This window comes from Columba livia, chromosome 1, assembly GCF_036013475.1.
Source record: "Columba livia isolate bColLiv1 breed racing homer chromosome 1, bColLiv1.pat.W.v2, whole genome shotgun sequence".
Classification (NCBI taxonomy): Eukaryota; Metazoa; Chordata; class Aves; order Columbiformes; family Columbidae; genus Columba; species Columba livia.
In genome coordinates, this window is record NC_088602.1 from 15,703,474 (window position 1) to 15,725,699 (window position 22,226).

The 22,226-nt window shown below is 39.2% G+C and overlaps 1 protein-coding gene across 1 annotated transcript in view; it reads right to left on the minus strand.

Annotated features, from left to right (window-relative positions):
* TRPC6 (transient receptor potential cation channel subfamily C member 6) overlaps positions 1–22,226 on the minus strand; it is a 99,976-nt gene that overhangs the window by 33,256 nt on the left and 44,494 nt on the right. The window contains exon 2 of the mRNA XM_065044461.1: positions 6,568–7,342. Within this exon, the coding sequence (XP_064900533.1) occupies positions 6,568–7,342 (775 nt within the window). The remainder of the gene's footprint in view (positions 1–6,567; positions 7,343–22,226) is intronic.

Consider the following 22,226-nt stretch of genomic DNA (forward strand, 5'->3'; position numbering starts at 1 on the left):
TATTAAAGGACTGCATCGAAGTCTTACATTTTGCTTTGCTTAGATCGATGCAGACATTCATACACAAACAGTTATAGACACAATTGTATGTCTACATCAAACTGCTCATGATTTACTTTTTTTAATAATGTAATGTAAGCAAGATTGCTCAGATCTGTCATAAAAGAGAAAGGAACTTCAGTATAATTTCTCCACAAAGACAACAGAAGCTACCTACTAAAACAAACCATTTCATGACATGCTGTATATTTTATTATTGTATTATTCACTTTTTCCTCTCTTCAGAAGAATAACCATAGAGATTAACAAAAATCCTGTCTCCTTGGCACTACAGAAAGACATTTTTGGAGAGTAATGTATCACCTTCTTTTTGGTTTTCATTTCTGTAGCAGCAGCTAAGACAAGATTTAGTATTCAATCATTTTGATACATAAGTGTCCTCTTCAAAATGAAAGGAAAAGTAGCCATTTGAGGTTCACAGCCAAACAAAAAACAAAGAGTCAACCTATGTACCCTGGTATGAGTAGGTACCATAAACTGTTCCAAACTGATATCTGACCCTTGAACATCAAATGAAAAAAGGAAAAATTTTCAATAAATTTAGGAACAAAATAATTTGGCCTTGAGAAATAACCATTACAAAATATTGTAATATATTCTTAGTATATTGGTATGTGCATATTTTCTGGTAGGAGATACATATATATTAATACATGCACACTTGTACTCTTCAGCAGCATTTTCCAGCTATGGTGACTAAGACACGACATGGGTATGTGAGGAGACCATTACTTCAGGATGAAATCCAATGCCTTTGGCTAGTCTCAAAACAAAAATCATACATGATAATTTATTCTAATTAAGAATAGGATTTTTCTGAGTGTAGTTCTATTTATCAAAATGAACACTGAATGGGCACTTTGAAAAATAGCTCCATTTACACTTTGCAGAATTATCTCTTCTGAATTCAGGTATAGTATCACAGTATGCATTAGCACCCAGTCAATTCTTCCATCAGCTCCATCACTTTATTTTCTCACTTGCAAATGCAGGAAACCAGCTTCCCCTCTTGTGCAACACTGCCCAGCTGTGATCAGGGGTAGCTGAATATTCCTTGGCCGTCAGGTTAGAGCACAGGATCTGTGGGGAAAGGAGCACGGACCAGCTTTGCAGCACTTAAAAGGAGTCCCTATAAGGAAGATGGGGACAGACTTTTTAGCAGGGCCTGTTATGACAGGACAAGGGACAATGGTTTTAAAGTAGAAGAGGGGAGATTCAGGTTAAACACGAGGAAGAAATTTTTTACACTGAGGGTGGTAAAACACCAGCACAGGTTGTCCAGAGAGGTGGTAGATGCCCCATCCCTGGAGACATCCCAGGCCAGGCTGGACGGGGCTCTGAGCAACCTGATGTGGTTGAAGATGTCCCTGCTCATGGCACGGGGTAGGACTAGATGACCTTTGAAGATCCCTTCCAACTCAAACTATTCTATGTTCTCTGTCTGAAGACACATTCCCTTATGAAGAGTTTAGCCTCTTAGGGAAGGTAAAGGAGCACAGATGGCATGATAATGTCTTAAATTGCTACAGGAAGACTTGTTGGGGTCTGAGCACAGGGAAGGAAGGTGGCTCTAGCCAGGCAACTTTGTTTCTGAGAAATCAAGTGTGTTAACCTGCAGAGACTACTGCACTGGCCCCCTTTTGCCCCTTGTCTCCTTGGTCCACTTAAATGTGTAGTGACACCCAAAATGGTTAATGCACTTTTCTCACCATCTCAGTGTCTTTCTCTGTCACACACACACACAGAAACCTCCCCCTCTCCCAGGGTCTCACATGTGTCTTACCATTAATGTGAGTCAAGGGAACATGGTAATTTGTTTGGCTTAAATTATTACTGAAAATGGCCAAAGGCCATTCCACGAGTTCTCCTTTACTGCAAATTGTAAATGTAATGAATGAAAAAAGCAGTCCTGGGAGACTTGATAAGGTAGTTAGCAATTAAATTATAGTTGGAGGCTCTAAAAAGAACCAACCCTTAATTCTGCAATAAAGCATGTGTGTGCTTTATTTTACGCATGTGAAAATGTTGGTCCAGGGCTCCTCAGCAGTTCAGGAGAATCCCAGTTTTGCCAAATTTTGCCATAGCAAGGATGAGAGGGCAGCGCTGGCTGCTCCCACCCTGCAAAAGGAAGGTGATGATTTGGGGTGGGAGCTGGGGGGGATGAGGAACCAGGGGAACAAGATGCTGGTGGCAGAGGAAAGACAGGAGTGGGGGGTGGTGACAATGGCTGTTGCTGAGAGGGGTCACCTGCTCTTCACGGTAGCAGCAGCTGCAGACTGTCCTGGAGTCCCAAGTAAGGCAGCAAGCAGGCCATGGTCACTCTGAAAACCTGCGCTGACCATGACTTGCCTTACCTCTGACCATGAAAGCAGGAGAGTATGGCCAGGAGAGCAGGAAAGCATCACCACAGCCACTTCTCCAAGAAGAAAGAGGCCTTCTCTGCATCTCCTCCTGTGACCAGCCACAGGCTCCTGATGTCTCCCAGACTGTGCCCAGGATGAAAATGCTTTCAGGGTTCAGGCTGATGCCAAACCCCACAGACAAGATGAAGCACGTCCTGGCACGTCCTGGCACGTGAATGTAGAGGCCAAGACCAGAAACATGGGTTCTGCTGTACGAGGATTTGGGATTTTGAAGTGCCTTATGAATGTAAGTGGGTCCTAAATATTGGATTTAGGCATCTTAGTAGGGAGATAAAGAAATCATTGCCCTTAGAAAGGTGGCACTAACTCCTTCAGTGCCTCGGTTCTTCTCTAAAGGGTGACGTTAACTTTTCTCAGAGAGAAAACATACAATACCCATAATGAAGACTGGGACTTGATTTCTGTAATAGAGTTGCATGAATGAAAGAAACAGAAAATCAGACTTTGAGATGATAAATTGAATTTTGCTTCTCATCAGAAAAGCAATCTCAGATTACCTTATTAGGGTATTAAATTACAGCAAACAGTAACATATCTAGGTTTCTTTTAAAAATGCATTTTTCCATTCCATTCCATTAAACAATAAAACAGCCTTTTGCCATTATAGCTGGAGAGGACTTTGTACTAAAGGCAAATCTTATGCATTTCGAACAGTGCTGGGCCACAGCTGTCACTCTGAGAACTGCAGGTTCTGAACATGTCAGATATCATCTACATCCTTACGGATGTAATAGAAATATTAGCTCTAGGATGATCAGACAATTTAGACAACAGAAAATATAAGTACAATCCCCCAAAATAAAAAAAACAACAAACTATCTGATATCAAACCTTGTAAAGCTGCACACTTAGCCATGTCATAAAAAGATACATTAAGTGGCATTCCAAAAATCCTAAGGATCTCAGAATTACTGAGGAAGCCTGAATTAGCTGTTTGCTTGGTGCAGAAATATTCCTACACTTTGCCTGGCACACCTGTCCAGTTAATCTTCCTTCAGAAATCATCTTCTACTTTCTTCTGATGTTACTCCTAAAAAAAAATTATCCTCCAAAACACTTGTAAAAACCACATGCAACAGGCAGGTAATGCTCGATAATACAGCTACAGACCAGTTTCCACTGATTATGGCATTTCCTATTTTGTGTGAATTACAGTTTCACAGCCAGTGTTACCTCTAACCTTAAACAATGGTGTAAGACAGGAGAGAGAAGTAACTTTTAAGATAGTCATGAAGCAACTGGCATCACAATTCAGCATCAAACGTTCCATTGCCTCTGCCAGACTTGGGAGGTGTCTGTGCCGCTGGTTGCTGCACACCCTCACTATGAAGCTCCCCTGCAACAATATTCCATCAGCACTATAAAACAGGTGACTTTTACCAGAAAGTTCAATTTGCATTTAGGCAATACTTTAAATAATATAAATAACTCAGGCAAACCCTAGGTGGAGCTAAAGATTTTCCACGTCCAGATAACCTATGCTCTAAAATATACTTGTTTTGATTACACTAACACGTGTAACACATTTTTATGAAAACTACATTTTTACATAGGAAGTACGTTATCCGGATAATTGTAGCAAACTCCTGAAATAAAGGGCAACAACTTTTAGGTAAGTTGCTGCAAGTGGGGATATGAACTTGTAGGAGCACAAACAAGCCCAGGCTCAGTAAAGACAACAGCATCCATTCCCTGCAGTTTGTATACACAACTGTTGTACCACCTGCACTGACTCTAAACCACGTATTTCTGTTATCACTTATTAATAGCGTAGATGTTAATTCTCATCAGTGCACATATAAGTACTCCTTTGTCTTTAATATTTATCCAGAACCACCACGTGATTTTAGAATCTATAAAAATGTTCCCAAAAGACCTTGTGTTGCCAGTCGCCTGCTCCTGGTGAAACCTCAAATTAAGGGAGCATTAAATTTCCGCGTTGCCTTGTGCCCCTGCTCCTCATTGCTCCTGTTCCCCTTCACTCTACTCCAAGGAGTATGTATGTACTCAGCAGAGCTTGGCTGACTAACACCTGGCAACACAGACCTGCTCTGTCTCTTCTCCAGCCTCCCATTTCTGCTGAGGGACAGGACCTCAAAATATCTTGCAATTATTTATACAACGCTACCCTGGAAGGAGAGCTTTAATTTTAGAGAAGAAAACTGAGGCAAAAGAGGAACTAAAAAGCCAAGAGTCACTCAGGGATGTGGCAGGTCAAGCTGAGGAAGGAGCTCCTGATGGCACTTCAGGACAGGCCACAGAGTCGTGCTTCCTGAACCAGCTTTCCTCACCCATGTGCTCCGCTCCCTGCCCTGGTGGCACCAGGGACAAACGCTGCTCTCCCAGTTCATCTCACCAGTTGTGTCCTGCAGAATACATTTGAAGGACACTTCTTGCTGACAATTCCAGTTGATTTTATTTACCTTTATAATAATCTTAGACTGTGTCGCTCCAATTGTGGTAAACATGGCGATACAGTCCCTACAAGTCAGACATGCCATTTATCTCAACATAACCATGAACTTAACAGGCGTCATTTATGGTGTATGAAAAATGTTCTTCTGATCTGTTCTAAATTTACTCGCCTTTAAGTTAATCAAGTTCTTTTGTTCACATCTTCAGCAGCTGCTGAAGAGAAAGAAACAACACTATGTGGTTTAAATACTCTTCTCTGAACTGTACATGAAAGCACTGGATGAAATCTCAGTCCACTGATGTCCTAAGGATTTCTACCAGGAGCTCCATGGGACAGACTTTCATCCTCTGCTTCAAGCTGAAAGAACCTTGCCAAAATTTGGTGTTACTGAAATAAAATAAAAATTATACTCTGTTCCTATTCCAGCTGTTTAGTTGCTGTTTTTAAGAACCTCTTGTACATTCCCCCTCCAAGAAATATTTCAGCTTCTTACAACAGGTTGGTGCCACAAAGGTACACCTACAAGAACTAGTCAGGAGTAATTAATTCAGAATTGCAGCATCTCAGCTCAGGTTGGCTGCACAGAGGTGGGTTCATGGCCTTGAGAACTGTGCTACTGCTGAGAAGATTAACATTGACCATGGCAACTTCAGACTCTTCCTAATGGAATGCTGGAAATTAAACTCTTCTTGCTTTGGAAGTGGTTTGATCTCCTGCTGGCGAAGTCTAGATATCTTGCTGTGTCACAGCAGTATCATGTACTACCATCTGCTTTCAAAGCAGTCACATAAGTCACATAACGCAGTCCAAGTGATTTTACCTAACCTAAGTCATAATTAACACTGTTTGCACAAGGCCTGACTTTGCATTTACTGAGAGCAAAAAGCTTACATTCTTACTGTCTTAACACACATAAACTATAGTAAATATTTTTGTAGGTTGCCCACCATTTTATCTACATAATTTTTTTTAAAAAAAACAAATGCTTCAAGGATCTAAGGGGCCTTGAATCCCTGGGTCTCAACTATTTATTTTTTTAAAAAGTCAGAAATTTTTGTAACATTAAAAATTCTATATAATACTGAAAAAGTCTTTAAGTTCAGGGAGTTCACATACAAATAGGTACAAATAAATAAAAAAGAGGAAGAGGCTAGTACAAACACCAGAGAAAAGCAACACATTAAAAAAGGACAAGAAGGACATTATTCAGAGTTATTTTAGTAATAACTCTAAAATGTTGTGAGAAGTGAGAAATTTTCAGTCCAATTCCAAGAAAACAATGAGAATTTATGAGGGTTTAGCAGCACCCAGCAATTTGGCTTGCATACGTGACCAATCTGTCCCACTTCAGTCTCCTCTTTCCCCTGTCCTAAGCCAGCTTCACCCATGGGTTTGAAAGGACTCCTTTACTATCCTTCCTGGTAGGAACTGGAAAATTATTTCACTGGCATCTTCTACATAAGCATCATGAATTACCATCAGCACCGAGCAACAAGATATTCCCAAATATTTAAATCCCCCATTCATTAAACGATTACACATTTTCCCACGTTAGCCTGCTGATTTGTGAACATGATGCTGACCTCTTACTGTTCAAAGAAAGGAAGAAAGACCTTTGATTGAGGTTTGCAATCCTGTGTCTGTCAGGATTGGTAAACCTCTACTCACCTTAAACTCTTTCTCAATGTTGGCAAGCACAGCCAACTCATTGCTGAGCTCTAAGGCAGTCATTACAGGGTCTTCACTGGACAAAGACAGATAAGCGGGGCTGGCCAGACCTTTGTAGGCATTGATTCTAGACCTAGAATGGCTGAAAGAGTCATGCTTTTGTTTCTGATTGCATTCACTGCACTTGCAGAAATAGTCATGTGGCCTATCGATCCGAGCTCCTTTCCTCAGCAGAGTGTGGACAATCTCATACTCATGGCAGTGAGCGGCCAGGATGATGGGTGTAACGTCATGGGAAAACCGTGTGCCATCTTCATCATATGCATAGAAGTCATCGTGCTGGAGCTCTGACTGGCTTGGACTCAATGCAAGCCTCTTGCCCTCAGCAAACGCGGGATGGTTTAGGATGGCTTCCACTATCCGGACGTAACCTTTGCTAATAGCCAAAAGCAAGGCATCCCCAACCCGGGCCAGGTTCTCCTTCTTCAGCAGAAGTTCTGTGATCTCCAGGTGCTCATTGGCAACCGCCAGCTGCAAGGCGTTCTGCCCCATATAGTCCACACAGTTCACATTGAGCGAGGGACATTCTTCCAGCATTTTGCGAATCACTGGAATATTTCCATATTCTGCTGCATCCAGAAAGCGCTCTTCCTCAAGAGAAAGACTTGTTGAGTGGTCATTGAACATATAGGCCGGCCCTCGGCTGGCCTGTCTCCTCCCCTTCTCCCGGAGGATGGTCTGTCGCCGTAGCGCTAGTCTATTCTCGTTGCCTCGGCTGTGTGGAAATAGAGAAATTATCAGTTCTGTTGTATGCAAGGGGATATCCATTTTAAATAATAATAATGAATAAAAATATTTAATCATTTATCTGCGACATATTTTTAATGTTGCAGGGAGACCAGAAATCCTGACTTTGATGCACTTCATAACCCATGTTGCTACACAGCCCTGGAATCAGTAGCCAGCTACATTTTATTTCAAAAAGAAGAAAAAGCCCTAGTCAATCATCATTTAAGACTACACATTTTTCTCTATTTCATTCTCCACAGTTTTTGCATAATTTTAGTGAGGCTGGATTCTGCTTCATGTTACATAGGTAGAATAACAATGTTGAAGTTAAGGTTCTTTCTCAAGTTTACGCAGAAACTTCTCTCTGTTTTTCCCAAACCATCATCACTTGGTATCCCACACATCCCTTTGATATGTACAGTCACTTCATGAAAAAACGTGCTTCCTATTTTGATCTACAGTGTGTTTCAAGAAGATTTGAAATCAATATGTTTCTGCAACCATGAACCATGCATGAATGAAACTCCTTCCCCTTGAAAGCGTGAGTTTCAAATGATTACTGCTAGATGCCTTTTGTGTGTGTGTGTGTAACTAACAAATTGCCATCATGTGACATACTGCTTTGAAATTGATCACATTTTTTTGAAACACCCTGTAGAAAAGAAGAAACTATTATAACATTTTTGTATGCTAAGATTTCACTTTCTGGTTACAAGAATATTTTCAACAGAAAACATTTAGCAAAAGTCTGAAAATTGAAGCAAGAAGAACACTACGTTTTCTCTGAATCAATGTACTACTTTCTGGCACTTTGGCTAGATCTAGCAGATATTTTAAAGGAGTTCACTGGAACAACCGAGTATCACAAACACAGAACAGCAGATCTCAGGTTCATTGTTTAAACATATAGTTTAAATACAAAGATGACCTGGAGAATCCTGATAAATGCAATGACTGCCACAGTCCAGAGACAGCCAGTATCAACAGTCTGTGGTGGTGAGAAGAGCCCACATCTGGTCAGCTGGGAGGAGGTGTCCCAGGGACACCATGTGAGCCCAGGTGCCTTGTGGTGGCCCTTCTGAAAGCCACCACCCCCTCTGGAGAACATTCACCCAAAACTCTTTACTTGGTCTACTTTGGTGCTTGGTCACCACTCAGAGTGAAGGCAAGTGATGGTGCGAAGGGGCTCAGCAGCCACAGGGTGAGGGACGAGGGATCACACAGGGCACACAGCATGGAAACTCTCCAAATTCCCCTCTTTTGCTTCAGAAAAGCAGCAGGCTGACTTCACGGCTCTTATTATTCTTACTCCCACCACTATTTCAGCAACTATCTAACTTACATTTTAGGTCTAGTTTCCCCTTTTCACCCTGCTGATGTTTTTCTGACATCTGTAATTGAGCGCTCAGACCTACATTGAAACTGTACATTGTATGACATCTGTTACTTCCCATCTCCACCATCATTTTCATTATTACAGTTCATAACCTTGTTATCCTATTTATTCCTCCACTCAGTGGCTTACCAACAAATCTTGCTAATTCTTACTTCATGACAGCTCTGAAATGTGCATTTCTGCTACTGAAGCCCTCACCCATTCCTTGCCTCTTATATTAATTCATTACTTAATAATGATTTAATTATTAAAACATAATGTGAACCATATCAAAGCTATGTTTGATGAGGCATGCTACAAAATATGCTACATTCTCTTTAACAAGAAGAAAATCTAATTCATGACTCCTATCATTTCAGTCAACTAAAATCCTAATCCTCAATAGAAATTCAATTGCAAATGATTTTCTCTCCCAGAATTAGCCTGCTAAACTCCATAATATCCACTACAAGTTCATCTTTTTTTATTTTTGAATGGTAGCTTAATGATTCTTTACACACATATGCTTAAATACTCTTCACTGTTATCAGTATTTCCCACAAAATAATAACCACAAGCAATATTTTATTCATTTAACTCTTAGTAATGGACATGAATTTAAGTATTTAAATGACAGTAAAAAAGAATTGGTTCAAAACATCTTTACAAAATGTCTTTACAAAAAAAGTAACGTTACAAGATATTATTTCTTCTATATTGTTTATATTTAACTTTCGTATAAATTTCCTTTTTGCCTCAGGCCCCCTCAGTTCCAGAGATACAGTCCTCTGCAGCACGGGAAATGCTTCAAAGTGCCCAAGTGTTAAATCTAAAAGGACATTTTTTTTTTTTTTCAAAATAATCACAAATATGGAATGCAGGATATACCAAAACTGACAACTACAACATCATTCAATATACAGACAGCACTAATACCGTGCTACGATGGCAAGTTTACAGCCTTAATTCGGACAATGTCATTTCACGATATGGAATAAAATTAGATTCCATCCTCTTCTACTCCTCAAGATCTCCACAAAGGCTTTCTCAGTTACTGTGGGTTCAAAGCACATGACAGAGCATGGATATAAGCTAGTATCTTACACGTGAATATGGCTAGTTGGAATTTTTCCATGCATATTTCCATATATTTTGAAAGAAAAAAATATATTTATATTTGTTGAAAAGATTCCCTTTGGAATGGTTTCATAAAAAATATGAAATCTGAAAGAATGAAAATGTTTCTGGCACTGGTGACAATATTGGTGCCAAAAACTAAGTTCACTAAATGGCAGCCTGTCCTTTGATATATCTACAACTCTTTAACTGGAAATGTGTGTGCTAAACTTGAACAGGAATGAAACGGCAGAAAGAAGAGATCACGGCAGAGGAAGCAGACACCAGACTCCCCAGTTTTGAAAGTTATACCTTAGAGGACTGCTAATGTCATTCTGAAAAGTTTCTTCAAAGAAGGAATATTAGAGTGCATTGGTAGGCTGAAAATCATTTGTGAGACAGGAAAGAATCGCAGGCTCACAGAATGTTAGGAATTGAAACGAACCTCGAAAGCTCATCCAGTCCAATCCCCCTGCCGAGCAGGAACACCCAGATGAGGCTACACAGGAACGTGTCCAGGCAGGTTTTGAATGTCTCCAGAGTAGGAGACTCCACAACCCCCCTGGGCAGCCTGATCCAGTGTCTGTCACCCTCACTGAGAAGAAGTTGCTTCTCAAATTTAAGTGGAACCTCGTAGGAAGTTAAAGTCAAGATGAGGGGGGAAAAATAGAAAGAATGTAAGGGGAAATTTTAAAACTTGCTCAGTTTTAGGATTTACACACTGGATAACTCTTAAAAGTGCGTATGGCAAGACCATAGGGAGACAAGCTCCTTAACATCCACAACAGGGTTAATTCTCAAAAAATAAAGGACTTAAATACTCCAATTAAGTTAGTCCTACAGTCAAGGGTTTTAATCAGGCTATATGTTTCTTGAGCTTTATAGCTTCCTGGAAAAAAAAAAAAAAAAGGCTCAGTGTAATAATCATAACATTTAGAAAAAAAAAAGTCTAGTTGATTCTAATCAGCCAATCGGAACTGATTTTCATTCACCATTGCTTTTGCATATCCAAATTGTGCAATGCTTGGAAAAATATACATTTTTGTAGTGAAATGTACTAGAGCTAAAATAAAAACAAACAATACATAGTGTAGTTACAGATCTTCTACATGTATGCTTCTACCAAATTTAATTAAACGTGGTATGCCTTTAGAGTTTAACTGATAAAAATGTTAGATTTTCTCTAAAAGATCAAATTTATTAAAAATGGATACAAAAACTCTGACTGTACTGCTTTTAACACTTTCTTCCAGCATATTCCAAGGGATATGTTAGTAGTTGGATCCTTATAAAGAGAAAGGAAATAAACCCTGCAACAGGATCACGGTCATTATTTTTTCCTGAGATGTTGACAACCACAGTCAACCAGCCAAAATCTGCAGTTCATCAAACACTTCCTCTTAAATTTTCAAATAATAGAAACCAATTATATTTCTATTCCAGCAACACATTCAGTGTGATTCATCAAAACAAAAAGTAATCATTGCTAGTGAAGAACACTTTGAATTAGCTTGTGTGTCCAGTAGCATTTCCTCTTTCCTTGCCTGCATTTAGAAGGAAATCATTGCTTAAATGGGAAATTAAGTACGTACATTCCCTAGATAGCAGCTCATCTTCTGGAATAGAACTTATCACAGAATGAAAAAGAAGCTTTTTGCATTGTTTACTTGACTGTAACACATATCTGATGCACAGTTCTAGAATCTCAGTGTAATTCATTTCCCCTGCACCAATATTTTATATGTATGAAAGAAATTTCCTGGTTTGCTCATTTGCAATTACAGTTAATTAAAGTTAAGGGTCTGTAATTAAAACTGGTTCTTGCAGCACAAGATTACAAATATGTTTAATTGTAACAAAGAAAGCAAATCATTCTACTTTATTATTCACACTTCATTAGATACACACAGTAAATATTAATTCAGAAGTTTGTTAAGAAGGGTATAAGATACTCGACTGCCTCCAAGAGCAGAAAAGGAATTTGATGATCCAGAAGAGTACGCTCAGTCCTGTTAGTTATGATGTTCTTACATTTATTTTATGATTATTAAGGTCTTTTTCAGTCCATTTTTTATCAAAAAGATGCCCGTATTAGCACCCATTGTCACAGATTCTGACCACGTAAGTCTTAAAGCCACTTGAAACCTCAGCCTTCTCAAACTACTGAATAACCTTTGGTTGCTGCAGATTATTAATGCACTTTGGGGGAAATGTGGTCTAAATGACTGTACTTATTGCTACTTATTACTTAAAAGCCAGCACGACCAAGTCTGGAATATCATCATCATTTTGGATACCATATTACAGGAAAGGGTTCTACAAAATAAGAAATCAAATGTGAGAGAGCAGCAGGGGTCACCCAGTCTCTACTGTATTTTCTACTTTAAGCACAATAAGGTTTATTTTATGAACTATAAAGGGTGGTATTCCACTCACCTCACGTCTAACAATAGGAACAGCAGGATTTCAGTATAAATTAGTTATCTTGATCTACACTGTAGATAAAGGAGAGACAATTCTCCTATCTACGTGTAATATTTATTTTAGGATAGCATAAATTTTCATGTGCAGTACCTACATTTTTTCATTGTTAAAAAAACAATCCTAGCTGATTAGGTGAGATTAAGGCCTCCTTTAATGCATATAATTTAGTGGAAGCATAGATCACAGAAGGATGATTAAGTCAGTCCCTTACAAATACAGATACCACCTCAAATAATTGCCATTAAAAGATCAGGCTCTGTCTTAAAGGAAATTGCTGTCTTGCTGGAATTTTATTTTCTTTCACTAATCCCACTGAAAGACTAATCCAGAATTTGATTGCTCTAGCAGTTAGAAACTTTCATCTAATTTTCAGCTTAAATTTAATAATGGCCAATTTATACCTATTTGTTTTTGTTCAGGAAACAGAATTATATTTCAAATTAAGTAGCACTTTTCCCTGACAATGGATACCTGCAACAAACAAACACATTGCATCATGTCCCCTCTCAACCTTCATGTTGCTCAGCTAAATCAAGCTCATCTCATTTCCTGCTGTGTCCATGCAGTTAAATCCACCACAGAACAAAAATCCACTTGAGGACACCTTCCTGAACTATACAGTAAACCCACGTGTCAGTGTTTGCAGTAAAGTAATTAGCAAGCATTTTGTGTTAAAATGTACATTTTGGCTCTCTCTCTGGTGCACTGACATCCAAGAAATCTTTTGCGCATTATGGATTCCTCTATGAGCCAGAGATAAGTTTTCTGCCCTTGCTGACTTTCCTTAATCAGGTGTCAGACAGTGAGTCTCTGATTTACGAACTTAAAGAACTGGGCTGAAAGATCCAATTTTGACCCTCAAGTCCCTCTGAGGACACAGACTTCTATTATGAAGAACTGTGGAGTTAGGAAATTCAGGTGTGGGGAACAATTGTGAGCATACACAACATAATCCAAAGTAAAAAGCTTTTAGGAGAGTCTGCTAGAGGCTGAACGAGCTTGCACAGTGACAGGGCAGCCTCTTCCTTTTTTTCCTTTACTCATGTAAAAGGGTTTACTATACTCTAAACTTACTGTGTAAGAGTACTCTGTTAACTCATTTAAACTTGAGGTTTGGCTTACCTTCAAAAATTTATAACCTCAAGAAGAAGACTATACAACTTCTTAGGAAATCACAACATATAAACTCACAAAATCCAATTACGCTTTTGTCTTCGTGACAATGCTTTAGTAAGAGACACCACACTGAAGTCCCTTACTTGCATGCATTAATGCAAAGCCAGACATAATGCCTGTAGTTCTCATGAAGAGAAAACAAATGTGTATTCATGTATACTGTCAGCAATGCAAATCTGCAGGCTGGAAGCATGGCAAGGAAAAAAAGGGGGCTGAGACTGCTGGCAGCATGCTGCATAAAAATATTAAAACATAGAGATAAATACTTTCAGAGCAAAATAGAGAAAGTAGAGTTACGTTGCCACACTGGCTTAATCACAAACTCATCAATCTCCTGAGGTTCAGAAATTTTGAAAACTGGCCAATTACTGAGTATGACAACAGTATCCACTGCTTGTTAAAACTCAAGTTAACTGGCTCAAACAATGTTGAAACCAGTAATAATCACCTCTGAATCACCTCTGTGGGTGAGATTCCAAAAAACTCTGAAGGCCATGGACCTTTTTTAAAAAAAAAAAAAAATTAAAAAGCCAGTGTAAACTTAATCATTTTCAAATTTAATTCTAACATGCTGCTAGTAAACTGTTGATTATTAGTAATTAGCTGGGAGATTGTAGAAACACAGAATCATAGAGTGTCCTGAGTTGGAAGGGCCCACAAGGATCATTGAGTCCAACTCCTGTCCCTGCATATGACAACCCCACAGTTCACACCGTGTGTCTGAGGGCGTTCTCCAGTCTCTTCTTGAACACTGTCAGGCTTGGGGCTGTGACACCTCCCTGGGGAGCCTGTTCCAGTGCTCCAGCACCCTCTGGGTGAACAACGTTTTTCTAATATCCAACTTAAACCTTCCCTGGCACATCTTCCTGCCATTCCCTTGGGTTCTGTCACTAAAGAGAGGAGTTTGGTGCCTGCCCCTCCTCCTCCCCTTGTGAGGAAGCTGTAGCTGCCATGAGGTTTCCCCTCAGTCTCCTCTTCTCCAGGACGAACAAACCAAGTGAGTTCAGCTGCTCCTCATACGGCTTCCCCTCTAAACCCTTCACCAACTTTATAGCCCTCTTCTGGACAGATAATAAAAGAAGTAATACTGAATAAGACTATTAACACCAAACATCCTAGAAAAATTATCTTGAAACAATCTGATTTACTTCTGTAACAGAAATAGAAGCCAGGTGAACCAAGCAGGACCCACATATGCATCACACATCTTCTGTTAGGCTACTGTCACACATTATATTCTAACAAAAAAAACACAGAAAGAGGCTGAATGAAATGATGAAGAAAGTTCACAGTTGGTTGGAAAACTAATTATCACTCAAGGTTATACAATTTGCTCAGAAAATCTGACTTTGATCTGGAATTATTTCATATATGCATTAAATGTGATTGATGATGAAATAGGAACTCCATGTTTTACATTTGCATAGGAATTTAGTCTGTGAAGAATCAAAAACAGGAGGAAAACAAAGCTAGAATTTTGGATGGGCCTGACAGGAAGTGATCTGAAATAAATGCTGTGCAATTTGAAAACAAATAAAAAGTTTTGCACCTAAGTCAGAATAATCAAGCACACGTTAAAAGATGGGACTGGCCCAGGTTAGTTTGGAAGGGGTAGGTATGAAATAATACGGTATTACACAAATGTGGTGACACAGGCCTTACACCTCGCAAACAATACAGACGAACTGTAGAAGGTCTGGAGGACATGAAATAAAGTAGAAGTAGGTTTTAGTTAAACTAGAGAAGACTGAAGGAAGTTAGAGAGTATAGAAAGCAATGGTGTAAAAGGGAGGGAACTTGTCTCTATTCAGGTCTGGGATTAGTAGGCAACCCGTAGCTCCAAAGTCCCTAAAACCTGACTATGACAAAATACTTCAGAAGAAAGAGGATCATTTAGATGTTTAATTCTGCTACTCTTTGTTATTGTATATATTTAATATACATATATATGTTGCATATAACATAATGATACTTAATTTGCAAGACATTTCATAACATTATATATTGATACATATAAAATATTTAAAACTGCATATAAAATTAAATAATATATACTTAGTCCAATCAGAGATATGATATGAGCTTAGACAGGCACATGGTCTGAACCTCTATGTGATGCCACGCTACACAGACAAAAGTGATGGGCTGTAGAAAAGAAGATTAGGTTAAAATTCTATATGTAAGACAGTGAAGAGCTGTAAGCAAATATCTGAAAAAAAAATGGATTTTCCATTGCCAGAGATCTGAGATAAACAAGGGGTAGGAATAGCTATGGACAGCTGACCTTGCTTGGTGAAGAGCAACTGGTGAACATCTCTCCCAGCCCTATTGTCTATGATTTGCTTCTGCAAATCATTAACAAGGACATATCTGTCTTATGAGGGAAGACAAACCCCTCAGACCATGTTATTCAGTACTCCTGCTTCTTCTGCAGTTGTCCATCCTCAGCCAGTCACTACAGCCAACAACGGTCCCACATCCTTTACTGCTACAAAGCACGTCCAACAGCTCTCACAAGATACGTCTCCCAAGAAATCCGTAACAAACTCCAGACCAGGACAACTCCCTGGCTTGTACCTGATCATCCAAGTTAGAGCCCATACAAACCTCAGTATGCGAAGTGCAGAGTATTGATAAAGCTTCGTTCCACAGGCCTGGACCCTGAGTCGAGGTCCCCAGGTCTGAGCTCAGCACAGAGTGGCTGGGATGGCTCGTGGGGCCACCGTCCATAGAGCATCAGAGACGTTTATCTCTCACAGGCAGCAAGACGGCTTCTTTTCCTGGCATTTTCTAACTGCGCTAATTTTTGATCATTCCTTGATCTATTTCACAATAATGGGAAAGACCTCTTAATTACACCCACTTTGGTACGTGGATCCACATTTCCCCCATAACCCTTAGAAGTTGGTAATAAAATATAAGTGGGGTAGAGCCGAAGCACTCTGTAAATAACAAGATAAAACCAGCTGTAGACATTTACAATAAAATTTCCAAATAAGCAATAACAGTGACTGCATTAGAAATGAGAAAAGCCTGTAATGAACATCCCTTAAGTATTTCATTTTGCAGCACTTGAAAGGTACAAATAAGAGCATTTTTAATCATGTGGTGGGATTTTGTTGTTGTTGGTTTTGTTTTTCAATCAGAAGCTGCACCTCTCACACTAAATATGAAATATGTCATTTTTCAGACTGTTATTAGAAATTATGGTTGAAACTGATGTGTCTTCTGGGACTGCCCTGGAGGCACTTCTGAGACCTGGACTGTCATAGCTTTTTGTTTACATCTGCCAAGAAGTGTTTTCTCCAAGCTGATTTATTGTGTTGTGCAAATGCTTTTGTATGGAAGCAGACAAAAACAACTTAATTTTAGAGAGTATTTCCTCATCCACAGCTTAGTGAAAAGTTCACATTTGTTGATGTGCACCTGGAAGGGTAGTGGTCCGACAAACATTTTCTTCAGGAAATAGCAAAATAATTTTCTCTCTCCCCTGGAAAGTAGTTCAGTAGCTATTTGACAGTTGATGGTGAGAAAGCACACGACATAGGGCAAACAACCATTTCGCAGGCTCTTCATTTCATTTAGCGCTCTCCCTACTTTTTGCACTGCTCTCTCACTCCAGCAATAAAATTAGTGGCTTCCTGTTGATGAAGCAGCTGCCCAACACTGAAATGGGAATGAGAAGTAAATAGAAATGTTTAGGGAAATTACTAAGAAAATTGTGTCTGGAGAAAAATGGTCCAAGGTGGAAGGACAACCTGGAGAACTGTAACTGAGTCTGGCTAAAGGAGATTTATCAGAAACACCAAACAAAAAGGTAGAGAACTCTGATTGCTTGGATCTTCTAAACCAAGAAATGGGATTTAAATTCTTTCCTAAGAATAAAAAAAACGGAGATAAGAGAGTACTTTAGCAGCCCAGAACCTGTTATATACCATACTTGCAAGGCAAAGAAAATAAAGCAGATTAAACAGCATAGGATGGTAAAAGACGGGACAGATGACAATAAAACATGGATTGAGATTGCTTAGTCAAAAGATACCTTGTTATTTTTATCACCCTTTTCTTTGGGGATCAGTGTAATTTTAATTTTTAGAAGACTATTAGGGAAGTGGGTGTGTATGTCTGAAGATCCTGTAGTATCTAAGCACATGCATAATTTCACGCTGGCTGCTGGAAGCTTTTGACAATAAGTCTTAAATATTAACTTTGGAGTCTAATTTTAGGGTCATTACTGAAAAACAGAATTGCTATTCCCAGTACTCGATCTTGCTCAGAATGGTGTCCAGCTATGTCTGCAAAACTAGGACCTTTATATCTAATATAACACATATCTGCTCAAGTATTTTTCCTCAACAGTAAAAAAGCACTGAATGCATTCACCCTTTAAAACACACTTTCATTTATGTGTAATTGCCTAGTTTCACAAATTATTTGGTATGTGCTACTCTGAGGTTGTTTAAAGCCAGAAAGTGTCTCTTTCCAGACTGTTTCTTGCAGAAGCTGGCAGAGAATACTGATGTGTGCCCACCAGAGGGAACTCCTTACTAAGCCTGGCACTTGGTAACACCACTGTTCCCCTCTACTCCAGCTTCTCAATAAGAAAATTATAGCTCCACATGTCTTACACATTTCCAGGAAGTACCCTTTGGTGCCCACTGCAGAATTTTGTCACATCCTCTACTGCTCTGGGGACAGACCACCCAAAGTTTATTGGTTTCCACAACAGTAAAACAAAGATCAAAAAGTCTAAATAATTCAAATTAAAGCTAGCATTTAAACTACAAGAGTGGAAAAAAAGGTAGCAGCAAATGAAATACAAAGTATGACTTCAGCATAAATTTAACAGCTGGTTACTTTGCTAACTGATTTGTGTTTCTCATATGGAATACCTAAAGTACATCACAGCCTTCATTGCCATGTGTTTATAGAGATATCCCACTTCCAGCATATTCCAAGGGATATGCTGAATTCTGTATCTATTCCTACAGTCTTACACATAGCCATTTTGAGACAAAATAAATAATTCTGGTATTCCAGAGGTACCTATATGCCTTTGGAGCTGGAGCTTAAACAATTTGTATATATCTGAGTTTGCATGTTTTGCAAAATTAAATGTCCTGTGTCTTGTTCCATCCTTAGTCACCAGGCAGTGTCTAACTTTGTCACTGAAGTTGATGGTTCTTTTTGAGGCTCCTTGTGTCGGTTCTGAAAACTATTTCCCCTTTCAGAAATTCAGTCTTGTGGCCAAGTGTTTGCTGTCCAGTTCAAGCCACGTCTTTTACAGAGCTATGAACACTGTACAGCATACGTGCTGTGCAAGCAGCCTGCTGTGCTCACAAGGTCAAGTGAGTTCCCCGCTTTCATTGCCCACCCCATTATGAGGTGACTATCAGAAGTTGCTATCATGAAAACAACTGTAGATAACACTTGCTAGGTGACTGGCTGCCTCAAACAAGCTGCTTCTTTCCATTAATTATCACTGGGGTTTCTGTGTTAAGAAGCAACTGCAGTTAGCAATCTAAAAATTCAAGGTCTGACTTTATCAGAGATGGCAATTTAGGATCCATTTGTTTACTTAGGTATGAGCTCACTGAAAAGGTCCATCTAGTTCACATTAGATCCACCACTGAAGCTTTCGTAACTCTCCTAATATCACTTCTTTCTATTGCTATATTTTTATTATTACCAGCATAAGACTATTCGCAATGATTTGTAGACTACATGATTAAAGCTAACAGGCCATGTTTTTTAAAACGCAGCTAAAACATTGTCCAGTTAGGAGGATGACAGTCAATACAAAGGCTGTAACACAAACACAGCTGGCTGGCTATGACAAACAAGCCTCTATAAACAGAACACCATTACATTAGTAATGAAGAAGCAGACATCAACAAGACAGCCCTTGTTATTTACTTAGAGATCCTTAGGAACAAAGTGACAAGAAGTTCAAATAAAAGCAAAACCCACTTCTCATATAGATCTATGGAATGTAATGCTACCGTGCAGTATGTGCTTTACTGCTGTGTCCCATTGGTTATAAATAAAAATACTTAAAATAGAGCGTGGATACTTGTACCAATGCTAAAACTGGATACAAACAAAGCAAACTTTTATTATATACAAGCAACTTGATCTTGGTACTCTCCTGCTGGAAACACTAAGATTCTTAAAGTGAAACTGTATTTCAAACTGTAAATTACAGACAAGGTTCAGTGTTCCATCTCTCCAAATAAAATCTGGTTACACAAAATGTTGATGCCATAGAGACTAAGGGATAAATACACTTTTTTTTAAGCTTCAAAAGGATTAAAATTGGTTTCTATTCAACTAAACAGGTTAATTCTTATGCTGTCATAATTTATATGGTGGAATAGTTTTGCTAGCCATTTAGTAAATTAGGTCAGGGTGTTTTTTCATGCGCACTCTTGCAGAAACACTCCCCAACTCTCTGCTCTGCTTTGGCTGCTCATTGCTACTCCCAAATCATGCCATTTGTTATTCCCACATAATTATTGAGGCATCTCCAGGTTGACCCCAATCAAGGAGCTTATCTAAATGAAAAAAAAAAGAAAAAACAACAGCTTACTTTAAGCTCAGCTCCCTAGAGCAGTTTCTCGCACAGATGCAAACACCTGTGCTGGCACATGATAAGAGGTAGTATGAGGACAGGAATCAGTGGTGGGGAGTGAGGAGGGAGAGAGTGACCTGATTCTTGTGGTGACACTGGTTGTTAAAGTCACCCCAAAGTGTATGGAAATCTACAGACTAACGCTACTTAACAAATATCTACAGTTATACTGGTCTGTGCCACAAAGACGACTGTCTGTCATGTTCCTTCGTATGACTTCATTGTTTCTTCATGCTCTTCCTCTGTCCATTGCACCAGTCTCTTTTGTTTCATATTATATTTATATTGTGATCTCTGTTAGTCAGAACAACAGGCTATGATGCAAAAAACAGTGTTGTTTTTTTAATCAACATTTTGTATTGACTCTTCAAGCGAACAGATATCATCCAGAAGACAAGTGAACAGCAGAATAAATGATGTAATCTCACGCGGACTTTCTCTATCAAGCTCTGTGTTATGGTTGCCCATGTCACAACTGCACAAACACAACCTGGGCATATTATTCTTATATAAATCAGCAATAGTGGTCCTTTAGCTGATCTGCATTAAACCTTAAAAGCAACTACACCTCTAGTTTTAGTGAACACTAAACAGAAAACAGGTTGAAACCTATGGGTCCAGAAGGGGCAGGTTCTTTTCTCAGTATTTAATGCTTTACTATCCACTCACTCTCTACAGTTCACAAATGGGGTGCTTGCAGTCAGTCCGCTGATGTAATTCCTTGCTCAGGACAGCTCATGCACAGCTCAAACCTCTCAGTAACTAGTGAACTTGTGCTACAGAGAATCCAAGAGATGGGTTGTGAGCCTAGAAAGAGCAAAGCCCCTTTTACACACGTACACACACGCCCCTTCCCTCTAGTGAGCATACACCAGTGAACTGACAGAACATCATAGTTAAAACTATCTGGCAACACAACATTGTGCTTCTATAGCGTGTTTTCCTTCTGTCATCTCTTTGTTGAATTTTCACCACACATAGGCATGTTTTTAAATAGCACTTGGAAGGAGAGATGATGGCTTATACTGCCTGTTCTCCTTGTTGTTTTTTTTTTCCACGCAGAGCCTGCAACTCTTCCCTACAAAGGAAATTGAAGAAAATAGAGCAGTAAGTCAATTAGCAGATAACTGGTCCAAAACAAGGAAAAGCAGGTGCTCCTTTACACTGTGCAGTCAGCATGTGGAACCTGCCACACAATGCTACAGGTGCCAAAAGTTAACAACAGGTTCAAGGGGTAACTAGGTAAATTCAGCAAACAGAAATCCACTGCTGGTATTAAATATAAGCTTCCTGAAGTCTCTGAGTAGTGAAGTGGAGAAATCTAGGAAAGTATGGCTTCTTGTCTTCACTAGTCTCATAGTCTTTCTTAGACTTTGATTTTGGCCCCTGTTGGAGACAGGACGCTGTGAGGTCTGTAATTTACCCATTTATACATATATTTTATATATAAAATAATATACATACCTAATCATGTATATAATTGTATGTAGGTGCCAGACTCAAAAAGTTTTCTTGAACCACAGGTAGAACCGAGGACGTACTAATTTGTCTTTTGAATCCTTTACACTGGGCAGAAAGATTCAGTAAAGGTTCTCCCGTATCTGTAGCTGTTTGCATCGCCCATGGCAGATTCCAACAGCTTCTGTTATAATCCCAATGGCAGTAAAAAGCACATTGCAGTGGCATGTTCTCTAGGGTTTTGAGGATGTCCAGCTTACATTGAGAGGCAAACAGCTTTCCCTTGGGTGCCTCATAAACAAGAAAAGCACAGGAACCTCTTCAAAGGGCCGTTTCTTTTCTCATGCTCTGACCAGGGCTTAGAATGGCTTCAAATTTTGGTTAATAATTGTAATATTTATAAGTAAGCAACATACAGGTGTGTGCATGCTGTAGCAACATATCTTAATAAAAATTCATTTCTGCATGAGCATTTTGTTACAAAAACTTGAGTATGGATAAAGATTATTAAATTAGGCAACAGGAAACTATGTCTGTATACTGGAGACAAAAATACATTTGCATTGCTCCTCTGATTAAAGCCACAATCTATCACAGAGACTTGAAATCAGATTTAGTATAGCGGTAATT